The sequence below is a fragment of the Enhydra lutris genome, unplaced genomic scaffold (assembly GCF_002288905.1).
Source record: "Enhydra lutris kenyoni isolate GAN:26980312 unplaced genomic scaffold, ASM228890v2 scaffoldscaffold5, whole genome shotgun sequence".
NCBI lineage: Eukaryota > Metazoa > Chordata > Mammalia > Carnivora > Mustelidae > Enhydra > Enhydra lutris.
The window spans coordinates 50,843,582-50,856,100 of NW_019154089.1; the positions used below are offsets into that span (position 1 = coordinate 50,843,582).

Genomic DNA, 12,519 nt, shown 5'->3' on the forward strand with positions numbered 1-12,519 from the left:
TTGTGGCTGTCCAATTTTCCCAACACCATTTGTTGAAGAGACTGTCTTTTTTCCATTGGACATTCTTTCCTCCTTTGTCGAAGATTAGTTGACCATAGAGTTGAGGGTCTATTTCTGGGCTCTCTATTCTATTCCATTGATCTATGTGTCTGTTTTTGTGCCAGTACCATACCGTCTTGATGATGACAGCTTTGTAATAGAGCTTGAAGTCTGGAATTGTGATGCCACCAACTTTGGCTTTCTTTTTCAATATTCCTCTGGCTATTCGAGGTCTTTTCTGGTTCCATATAAATTTTAGGATTGTTTGTTCCATTTCTTTGGAAAAAACTGATGGGATTTTCATAGGGATTGCATTAAACGTGTAGATTGCTTTAGGTAGCATAGACATTTTCACAATATTTGGTCTTCCAATCCATGAGCATGGAACACTTTTCCACTTCTTTGTGTCTTCCTCCAATTTCTTTCATGAGTCCTTTATAGTTTTCTGAGTACAGATTCTTTGCCTCTTTGGTTAGGTTTATTCCTAGGTATCTTATGATTTTTGGTTGCAATTGTAAATGGGATTGACTCCTTAATTTCACTATCTTCTGTCTTGTTGTTGGTGTAGAGAAACACAACTGATTTCTGTGCATTGATTTTATATCCTGACACTTTACTGAATTCCTGTACAAGTTATAGCAGATTTGGAGTAGAGTCTTTTGGGTTTTCCACATATAGTATCATATCATCTGCAAAGAGTGAAAGTTTGACTTCTTCTTTGCCAATTTGGATGCCTTTAATTTCTTTTTGTTGTCTGCTTGCTGAGGCTAGGACTTCTAGTACTATGTTGAATAGTAGTGGTGATAATGGACATCCCTGCCATGTTCCTGACCTTAGTGGAAAAGCTCTTAGTTTTTCTCCATTGAGAATGATATTTGCAGTGGGTTTTTCATAGATGGCTTTGATGATACTGAGGCATGTACCCTCTATCCCTACACTTTGAAGAGTTTTGATCAGGAAGGGATGCTGTACTTTGTCAAATAGTTTTTCAGCATCTATTGAGAGTATCATATGGTTCTTGTTCTTTCTTTTATTAATATATTGTATCACATTGATTGATTTGTGGATGTTGCAACCTTGCAGTCCTGGGATAAATCCCACTTGGTTGTGGTGAATAAGCCTTTTAATGTACCATTGGATCCTATTGGCTAATATTTTGGTGAGAATTTTCACATCTGTGTTCATCAAAGATGTTCATCTGTAATTCTCTTTTTTGATGGGATCCTTGTCTGGTTTTGGGATCAAGGTGATGCTGGCCTCATAAAATGAGTTTGGAAGTTTTCCTGCCATTTCTATTTTTTAGAACAGTTTCAGGAGAATAAGAATTAGTTCTTCTTTAAATGTTTGGTAGAATTCCCCTGGGAAGCCATCTGGCCCTGGGCTTTTGTTTGTTTGGAGATTTTTGATGACTGCTTCAATCTCCTTACTGGTTATGAGTCTGTTCAGGTTTTCTATTTCTTCCTGATTAAGTTTTGGTAGTTTATATGCCTCTAGGAATGCATCCATTTCTTCCAGATTGTCAAATTTGCTGGCATATAGTTGCTCATAACATGTTCTTATAATTATTTGTATTTCTTTGGTGTTGGTTGTGATCTCTCCTCTTTCGTTCATGATTTTATTTATTTGGGTCCTTTTTCTTTTCTTTTTGATAAGTCTGGCCAGGGGTTTATCAATCTTATTAATTCTTTCAAAAAACCACCTCCTAGTTGCGTTGATTTGTTCTATTGGTTTTTTGTTTGTTTGTTTATTTTTTAATTTTTTAATTTTTTATTTTTTTTAAGATTTTTTTTTTTTTAATTTGACAGAGAGAGATCACAAGTAGGCAGAGAGGCAGGCAGAGAGAGAGGAAGGGAAGCAGGCTCCCTGACGAGCAGAGAGCCCGATGCGGGGCTCGATCCCAGGACCCCGGGATCATGACCTGAGCCGAAGGCAGAGGCTTAACCCACTGAGCCACCCAGGCGCCCCTGTTTGTTTATTTTTTGTTGTTTGTTTCTTTTTCATTGATTTCTGCTCTGATCTTTATTATTTCTCTTCTCCTGCTGGGTTTAGGCTTTCTTTGTTGTTCTTTCTCCAGTTCCTTTAAGTGTAGGGTTAGGTTGTGTATTTGAGACCTTTCTTGTTTCTTGAGAAAGTCTTGTACTGCTATATATTTTCCTTTCAGGACTGCCTTTGCTGTGTCCCACAGATTTTGAACTGTTGTGTTTTCATTTTCATTTGTTTCCATGAATTTTTTCAATTCTTCTTTAATTTCCTGGTTAACCCATTCATTCTTTAGAAGGATATTCTTTAGTCTCCATGTATTTGGATTCTTTCCAAATTTCCTCTTGTGATTGAGTTCTAGCTTCAGAGCATTGTGGTCTGAAAATATGCAGGAAATATTCCCAATCTTTTGATACCGGTTGAGACCTGATTTATGACCTAGGATGTGATCTATTCTGGAGAATGTTCCATGTGCTCTAGAGAAGAATGTGTATTCCGTTGCTTTGGGATGGAATGTTCTTTATCTGTGATGTCCATCTGGTCCTGTGTGTCATTTAAGGCTTTTATTTCCTTGTTGATCCTTTGCTTGGATGATCTGTCCATTTCAATGAGGGGATTGTTAAAGTCCCCTACTATTATTATATTACTGTTGATGTGTTTCTTTGATTTTGTTATTAATTGGTTTATGTAGTTGGCTGCTCCCATGTTAGGGGCATAGATATTTAAAATTGTTAGATTTTCTTGTTGGACAGACACTTTGAGTATGATATAGTGTCCTTACTCATCTCTTATTATAGTCTTTGGCTTAAAATCTAATTGATCTGATATAAGGATTGCCACCCCAGCTTTCTTCTGATGTCCATTAGCATGGTAAATTGTTTTCCACCCCCTCACTTTAAGTCTGGAGGTATCATTGGGTCTAAAATGAGTTTTTTGTAGACAGCATATTGATGAGTTTTGTTTTTTTATCCATTCTGATACCCTGTGTCTTTTGATGGGGTATTTAGCCCATTTCATTCAGGGTAACTATTGAGAGATATGAATTTAGTGCCATTTTATTGCCTGTAAGGTGACTGTTACTGTGTATTGTCTCTGTTCCTTTCTGATCTACAACTTTTCGGCTCTCTCTTTGCTTCGAGGACCCCTTTCAATATTTCTTGTAGAGCTGGTTTGGTGTTTACAAATTGTTTTAGTTTTTGTTTGTCCTAGAAGCTTTTTATCTCTCCTTCTATTTTCAATGGTAGCCTAGCTAGATATAGTATTCTTGGCTGCATGTTTTTCTTGTTTAGTACTCTGAATATATCATGCCAGTTCTTTCTGGCCTGCCAGGTCTCTGTGGATAAGTCTGTTGCCAATCTAATATTTTTACCATTGTATGTTACAGACTTCTTGTCCCAGGCTGCTTTCAGGATTTTCTCTTTGTCACTAAGACTTGTAAATTTTACTATTAGATGACAGGGTGTGGACCTAGTCTTATTGATTTTGAGGGGGCTTCTCTGCACCTCCTGGATTTTGATCCTTGTTTCCTTTGCCATATTAGGGAAATTCTCTACAACAATTCTCTCCAATATACCTTCTGCTCCCCTCTCTCTTTCTTCTTCTTCTGGAATCCGAATTATTCTAATGTTGTTTCGTCTTATGGTAACACTTATCTCTCAAATTCTCCCCATGTGGTCCAGTAGTTGTTTGTCTCTCTTTTGCTCACCTTCTTTATTCTCTGTCATTTGGTCTTCTGTATCACTAATTCTCTCTTCTGCCTCATTTATCCTAGCAGTAAGAACCTCCATTTTTGATTGCACCTCATTAATAGCTTTTTTGATTTCAACTTGGTTAGATCTTAGTTCTTTTATTTCTCAGAAGGGCTTTTTTTTCTCCAGACAGGGTTTCTCTAATATCTTCCATGACTTTTTTGAGCCTGACTAGCACCTTGAGAATAGTCATTCTGAACTCTAGATCTGAAATATTACCAATGTCCGTATTGATTAGGTCCCTAGCTTTTGGTAGTGCCTCTTGTTCTTTTTTGTTTGTGTGTGTGTGTGTGTGTGTGTGTGGTGAGTTTTTCTGCCTTGTCATTTTATACAGATAAGAATAAAATACTAAAAGGGTGGCAATGACCCCAGAAATATCAGAAGAGACCCCAAATTAGGGGGAGAAGAAAGGGGGTAAAAAGAAGTTCAGAAAAAAATTAAAAGAACAAATTTAAAAAAGAATATATATATATATATATGTATATATATATATATGACTGGTTAATAGAACAGGGTCACCCACTTAATTTTGGGAGTATTTTGGTGTCTTAGAAGAAACTGCTTCCTGGGGCACCTGGGTGTCTCAGTGGGTTAAAGCCTCTGCCTTTGTCTCAGGTCATGATCCCAGGGTCCTGGGATTGAGCCCCACATTGGGCTCTCTGCTCAGCAAGGAGCATGCTTCCCCCCTCTCTCTGCCTGTCTCTGCCTACTTGTGATCTCTGTCTGACTTGTGATCTCTGTCTGTGAAATAAATAAATAAAATCTTTAAAAAAAAAAGAAGAAACTACCTCCCAAAATTTTAAGGAATGAAAAACATATATAAGCGTAAACATGATGAAGGGATGGAATATGACTTTAAAGATGAAAATTTTTAAAAACATTTCTTAAAAAAGAGTTGATAAGTCAGTTGGGAGAATAAAGAAAAAGAAAGTGGAGAGAATTTGCTCAGGCTGGAGACTAGAACAAAGCCCTTTGCTAGATTTAGGGTATATTTTGATCTATTAGAAGAAGTTTTATCTCCAATTTTTTTAGAAGAGAAAACCCTATGTGTATACAAAAAACAAAGTTAGATGCAATGAAGGATAAAATATGACTATAATAATGAAGGTTCAAAAAAGATTTTTTTTTGAAAGACATTGTTAAGATAAACTAGTTATAAAACATTAAAAGAGGAAAGGATACAAGTTAAAACAAATTAGCAGAAGAAAAAAATAAAATTAAAAATATTAATTAACTTTGCAAGACTAAAGAATCATGGGGAGAAAGCCATGAATTCCATGCTTTGCTTTCTCCTCCTCTGGAATTCCACTGTTCTCCTTGGTAAGTGAACTTGGTCATGGCTGGATTTCTTGCTGATCTTCTTGGGGAGGGGCCTATTGCAGTGATTCTCCAGTGTCTTTGCCCGAGGAGGAATTCCATCGCCCTTACCAGGGGCCGGGCTAAGTAACCCACTCAGGTTCGCTCTTGGGAGCTTTTGTTCCCTGAACGCTTTCCGTAGAGTTCCGGAGGATGGGAATGAAAATGGTGGCCTCCCAATCTCTGGCTTGGAGGAGCCGAGAGCTCAGGGCCCCACTCCTCAGTGCGCCCTCAGGGAAAAGCGCTCAATCACTCCCGTCTCCCTGGCCTCCGGCCGCGCTCTGAGCTCATCCAGCCTGTGAGCAAGTGTCTCTGTCTCTGGCACACAGCCCCGCCTAGAGTATCCAAACCCCGCAGATCCTTGCACTCTTCCAGGGGTGTCTCCCCGGATCTTGTGGGGTCCCCACCCACAGAGCAGTGGTCTTTGCCACAGATCACAATTTAAGGTAACCCTGAGTTGAGACCTCACTCCTTGGCTCCGTCTCTGTAGCCGGCTTCCCTGCTCTAATACCTGTGAGCTCGTGACACTCAGACATCCCCGATCCTTCTGTGACCCCGCGGGACCTGAGACCATGCTGTCCCTGCGTGGGCTTCAACCCTGTTTAGTCTCTGGTGCAATGTCCTTCAGTGGAGCAGACTTTTAAAAGTTCTGATATTGTGCTCCATTGCTCTGCCACTTGCTGGGAGCCAGCCCCTCCCGCTGCAGTCTTCTTCCTGTCGCTTTGGATTCACTTCTTCGCAGGTCCTACCTTTCAGAAAGTGGTCGATTTTCTGTTTCTAGCATTACTGCTCTTCTCTTCAATCTCCTGTTGGATTTGTAGGTGTTTGGAATGGTTTGATAAGCTATCTAGCTGATCTCCTGCTACCTGATGTTGTCTCAGTCTGCTACTTCTCCACCATCTTGACTCCTCCCTGCCAATGATATTTTAATAGGGATGGCATTTCAAGTGTATATTGCTCTAGGTAGAATAAACATTTTAACAATGTTTATTCTTCCAGCCCATGAATATGGAACGTTTCCCCATCTTTTTGTGTCTTCCTCAATGTCTTTTATAAGTGTTCAGTAGTTTCTAGAGTGTAGATCCTTTACCTCTTTTGTTAGGTTTATTCCTAGCTGTCTTATGGTTTTTGTTGCTATTGTGAATGGAATTGATTCCTTAATTTCTCTTTCTACAGTTACATTGTTAGTGTATAGGAAAGCAACTGATTTCTGTGCATTGATTTTGTATCCTGCCACATTGCTGAATTGCTGTATGAGTTCTAATTTGGGGGTGGAGTCTTTTGAATTTTCCACATAAAGAATCATGTCATCTGTGAAGAGAGAGAGTTTGACTTCTTCCTTGCCAATTTGGGTGCCTTTATTTCTTTTTGTTGTCTGACTGCTGAAGTTTGGACTTTTAGCACCATGTTGAACAACAGTGGTGAGAGTGAGCATCCCTGTTGTGTTCCTGACCTTAAGGGAAAAGCTCTCAGCTTTTCCCCATTGTTAATGATATTCCCTGTGGGCTTTTCATAGATGGTTCTTATGATATTGAGGAATGTTCCCTTATCTCTATACTCCAAAGAGTTTTAATCAGGAACAGATGTTGTATTTTGTCAAATACTTTTTCTGCATCAATTGAGAGGATCATATGGTCTTGTTTTTTCTTCTATTGATGTACTTTATCACACTGATTGAATTATGAATGTGAACCATGCTTGCATCCTAGGAAAAAAACCCAGTTTGTTGTGGTGAATAATCCCTTTAACGTACTGTTGGATCATATTAGCTAGGATCCTGTTGAGTATTTTGGCATCCATGTTCATCAGAGATATTGGTCTGTAGTTCTCCTTTGATGGGCTCTTTGCCTGGTTTTGGGATCAGGGTAATGCTGGCCTCACAGAAGGTGTTTGGAAGTATTCCTTCTGTTTCTGTTTTTTGGAATAGTTTCAGTAGAATAGGTATGTTTGGTAGAATCTGATGGAAAGCCATCTGGCCCTGGACTCTTTTGGGAGGTTTTTGGTTACTGCTTCAATCTTGTTACTGGTTATTTGTCTATTCAGATTGTCTCTTTCTGTTTCAGTCTTGGTAGTTTGTAAGTTTTCAAAAGGACCCAAAATAATAAAATCATGAATGAAATGGGAGAGATCATGACTAACACCAAGGAAATAGAAACAATTATTAGAAATTATTACCAGCAACTATATGCCAACAAATTAAACAACCTGGAAGCAAAGGATGCCTCTTTTCCCACTTGGTTTAGGTTTTATTTGCTGTTCTTTCTCCAGGTCCTTCAGGTTTAAGGTTAGCTTTGCATCTGGGATTTTTCTAATTTTCTGAGAGGCTTGTATGGCTATGTATTTCCCTCTTAGGACCATCTTTGCAGTATCCCATAGGTTTTGGACTAAGGTGTTTTTGTTCTCATTAGTTTCCAAGAATTGTTTAAGTTCTTTAATTTTCTGGTTGACCCAATTATTCTTTAGCAGGATGCTCTTTAACTTCCAAGTGTTTGAACTCCTTCTAAAATTTTTCTTGTGGTTGAGTTCCAGTTTCAAGGCCATGTGGTCTGATAACATGCAGGGAATAAGCTCAATCTTTGGTATTAGTGGAGACCTGATTTGTGACCTGATATGTGGTCTATTTCAGAGAAAGTTCCTTGTGTATTTGAGAAGAATGAGCATTCTGTCATTTTAGGGTGGAATGTCCTGTATATATCTATGAAGTCCATCTGGTCCAATGTGTCATTCAAAGCTCTTGTTTGTTGATTTTCTGTTTAGATGATCTGTTCAATGCTGAGAGTGGAGTGTTAAAATCTCCGATTAATGTATTATTGTTGATCTGACTCTTTATTTTGGTTAACAGCTGGGTTATGTAGTTGGTTGCTCCCATGTTGGGGGCATAGATCTTCATAATTGTTAGATTTTCTTGTTAGGTAGACCCTTTTTGAATGATATAGAGGAGAACAGTAACATAGAGGAGAACATAGACAGTAACCTCTTAGACATTGGCCACAGTTACTTCTTTCAAGACATGTCTCCAAAGACAAGGGAAACAAAAGCAAAAATGAATTTTTGGGATTTCATTGAGATCAAAAGCTTCTGCACCGTGGAGATGCACTTCAGTGGATGAATGGATAAAGAGGTGGTACTATATATGGTGGAATATTATTCAGCCATCAGAAAGGATGACATGGGTGAAATTAGAGGGGATTATATTAAGGGAAGTAAGTCAAACAGAGAAAAATAATTATCATATGGTTTCACTCATATGTGGAACATAAGCAATAGCATGGAAGACCATATGGGAAGGGAAGGAAGTCTGAAGGGGGAGAAATCAGAGATGGAGATGAATCATGAGAGACTGGATGCTGGGAAGCAAACTGAGGGTTTCCGAGGGGAGGAGGTTAGAGAGAAGGGGTAACAGGGTGATGGATATTAAGGATATTGTGATGAGCACTGGGTGTTATACTTAACTAATGAATCACTGAACACTACATCAAAAACTAATGATGTACTATACAGTGGGTAACTGAACATAATAAAAAAATCATTAATTTGTCACCACGACAGTAATACTTGAAACATAAGAAATATGAAAGATGATAAAATGAGTGAGTGAAATTTGATAGGAACAGAATATTTAGTTTCAAAATGTCTCTCCAGGGGCACCTGGGTGGCTCAGTGGGTTAAAGCCTCTGCCTGGCTCAGGTCATGATCCCAGGGTCCTGGGATCGAGCCCCACATCGGGCTCTCTGCTCAGCAGGAAGCCTGCTTCTCCCTCTCTCTCTCTGCTGGCCTCTCTGCCTACTTGTGATCTCTGTCTGTCAAATAAATAAATAAAATCTTAAAAAAAATTGTCTCTCCACATATTATTCCCAAATTATAGGGTAAACAATAGCAACTTTACAGTTGAGAATCTTGGTGAACACCACCTTAAACAAGGGATAGAGTTTCCATTTCTAACGACAGGACCATCTGACATCATGAGCTTCCCATTGTGATTCACTGAGATGGAATCAACACTATCTTTGTAGTATTCCCACCAAAGTCTCTCATAACCTGAACTATAATGAGAAGCATCAGACTTCTCCTTCCAATTTAGGATCCATCATACAAAATAAGCAGCTTGTACTCTTTAAAATATCAATGATGTGGGGGGCACCTGGGTGGCTCAGTGGGTTAAAGCCTCTGCCTTCGGCTCGGGTCATGATCCTGGGGTCCTGGGATGGAGTCCCGCATTGAGCTCTCCACTCAGCAGGGAGCCTGCTTCCTCCTCTCTCTCTCTGCCTGCCTCTCTGCCTACTTGTGATCTCTGTCAAATAAATAAATAAAACCTTTTAAAAAATATCAATGATGTGAAGACAATAAAGGGCTAAAAGTCAGTCCTCACTAAAGGAGATGAATAGACGTGATAACTAATGGCACTGTGATCCAGACTGGTTTCTGAACCACCAGATTCATAGGACAACAGAGATATTAATTGGACCATTGGAGGATATCAATCAGACCATTGAAAGGATTGGAATAAGATTTTTAGACAAAGTAATATGATCGCACCAATATTAAGTGGTGCCTTCCTAAAGCAGATATATTTTTTCACTGGGAAGACAGAATACCAGAACAGATTATAATTGTGAATGCACATGCATAGAATCACATAGTACAAGGGAAAACTGGAATAATGTTGGGAGAGTTTTACAAACCTTCTAATGTTTCACTCATATGTGGAACATATGTTCAAATGTTTATAAAAATAGTTCAAATGTTTATAAAAATAGAACTTCTTTGTGCCCCCTGTCCAGTCCTATTTTGTCATGCCCATTCAGAACTATAGATGTAGGTTCAGTGCTTCAGGTCAAGACCCGGCCTTCTGGGGGGCTCAACACTTCGGAGACACTGGCACTTCTTACCAGTAGTTACTTTCCAAAAAAACTCTGAGCAATTAATGTAGGTAGTTTTTCTTTGGGAATCAGATTTTGGGATCTTGAGATTGGACACTAGCAGAGATTTTAAGCAGGTACATGGGGATATGAGGATGGCAGTACAAAGTCAATAGAGCACTTAGGAGGTGGGAAAATTCAGAGAGTCCTTAAAATGGAGACGGGTTTCAGTCACCTGGCGATGGAACTATCTTGAAAGTGACTTCCTAAGGTCTCTATCATTCCTGGTTCAGAGTATCTTCTCTGTGGAGTGTGTGGTGGATCGAGAGGGTTAAGGAGACTCACGAACCCCTCCTTCCAATTGCCCCAGGTTAGGGAGGGTGAGGACGCATTAACCAGTGGAGTAATCACCCTGAGAGGAGGAGCAGCTTGGTAAGAATTAACAAACAGAGGAAGAGAGGCAAAATCCACTCCTCTCCTCTTCTCCAGCTGCTTGCAAGCACATTTCCTTGGCTGCCAACACAGCACATGCTTCCAGAATCCACAGGTTGCTGGGCAGTGCTCCTGGGACAGGGCTCTGAGCACAGGGTTGTGCTCTGAAGCTAGAACAGGAGTCAGCATGGCGGGGCAGTGGATGCTGCTGCTTGCTGCCTTCTTTCTGCCTGGGTTCCTGCTCTCTGAGGCCGCCAAAATTCTGACTGTATCATCCTCCCTAGGTGAGTGCTTGGCAGGAGAATTAGAGACAGCTGCTTCCTAGGCACCTCAGCCAGGGCTCAGGCAGACAGCCTTGGGTCAGAGTGTCATTCCATATGGTTTTCCAAACATGGCTTTGGTCCCAGACTAGGGAGAAGAAGGAGTGGGTCTCGAGAAAAAATAAAAGCAGTTTCCTTTCCTCTCTTTTTATCTGCTCTGGAGGTGATTCCCATTGTGCATAGCTGGGGCCAGAATTTAGTTCCAGTGCTGACCTGGAGACCTTGAGCCACCTACTCTAGGGAAGGTAGGGACTTTGAGAGGCACACCCTAGAAGTCTGGGGGTGTGCAGTAGATGCCAGTAGAAAGTGGAAGGTGAGGTCAGTTTCAGGCTCTTGGAGGCCAAGGATGGGGGCTTTTGGGGGCAGCAGTATAGATTGGGAATGTGTCATTAATAGGACACCTGGAGAACTGACAGGGCAGGGGAGGGGGCTCCAGGATAATCAAGATCTTGGGAGCCCCTCTTTGTTTTCACCCTTGGTGGTGGAAGGTTTTGAAAGACAGTGAAGCAGTTAGTTCTATGTGAACTCAGGTTTATTTCCTTTATTTTTTGCCTCCAAAGGCAACAGAAGGGGAATAAGAACATTTATCAGGATAAGGAGGCATCATAGGATAGAATTTCCTCAAGACTCTTTTGGATCCATTGTGAAAGGATAGGGGGCTCTGATGATCACTTTTAGATCCCTGTGAATCTGGGGATCCTAGAACTTTAAGAAACCATTGAGTTCATCTAATTGGGCATCACTCTTTTTATTTCCTGAGAGGCACTCTGAGGGTCAGGGGAATGAGGGGCCTTTTGCAAGAGCACATCAGACCTCCATGATGGACACACTCGGACTTTACACACTGTTTCTTTCCTTCAACCTGTCTTCTTCCCCAAACTCTATACAGTAAGGATTCCTAAAAATCAGTATTTAGAAAACCTTGATTTTTATTTTAAATCAATTTTTAAATAATAGTTTCAAAAAACAAAAACTAGAAGAAAAAAACTTTCTTACCTCTTCAAAGCACGTCTCCTCCAGACTCTGACAGGGAGCAGGTGTGGTTTGGAGACACTGGAAGCCCCACCTCTGGTTCAGAATGCACTGGGCTCACCAAGACCTCAGGAATGGCTGCCTCTGTAGGATGGCTTCTCCCCTGTGTCCTTTCCTTCCAAGGGTTAAATGTGAAGCCAGAGCCCGCAGTCTGAGAGAGTAGGGGTTTTTGTTTTCTATAATCCTTGTTACCTCAGGTAAGACAAGCACAGATATAAAAGTCTAGAGTGATTTCCACAGATACACACCTTTCTGATAGTCCTACATCCCTCTCTGCTGACCCAATCATCATGAAATCATCTTGCTAACAATCCCACTTCTCAATGTGGGCAAATTCTATTCCTTTATTCCTGATATGGCTTTCTCTGTCTCTGAGACCCATAGACTAAAATAAAAGAGGTCCCGTGATCACTCATGGTTTTAGAAAATAATTGCATTGATAGAATTTGTACCTCCCAGAAAATCGAAGTTCTCATTCCTTAGAATCTCAGGAGTCTTAGGATGGGTGATACCCCAGTCTGTTACATACAGGATCCTGTAGTTCCACCCAAGGGTTCATAGTTATCCTGAATGCCTTAATTAGATGTTCAGCAATTTTTAGGCCTGACTGGAAACATCCTGCCAAATATATTTGAATCTCTAGGATTTCGATTCTAAAGGGTGGGTCTACCTCCTTCTGCTTCAAATCCTATTTCTTGGACTGATATTTAAGTTCCCATGTGTCTGGTTCCCACTCTAACATGAATTTCCAGA

General features: G+C 40.3%; 1 protein-coding gene across 5 annotated transcripts in view; it reads left to right on the plus strand.

The window, feature by feature from the left end:
• Positions 1-12,519, plus strand: part of LOC111141212 (UDP-glucuronosyltransferase 3A1-like) — a 54,477-nt gene that overhangs the window by 12,262 nt on the left and 29,696 nt on the right. For 3 of the 5 annotated variants that reach the window (XM_022493621.1, XM_022493620.1, XM_022493623.1), the window contains exon 1: positions 10,602-10,698. The exons of the other annotated variants lie outside the window; for them this stretch is intronic. In XM_022493621.1, the coding sequence (XP_022349329.1) occupies positions 10,602-10,698 (97 nt within the window). Of the gene's footprint in view, positions 1-10,601; positions 10,699-12,519 lie in introns of those variants that run through there. 5 annotated transcript variants of the gene reach the window in all.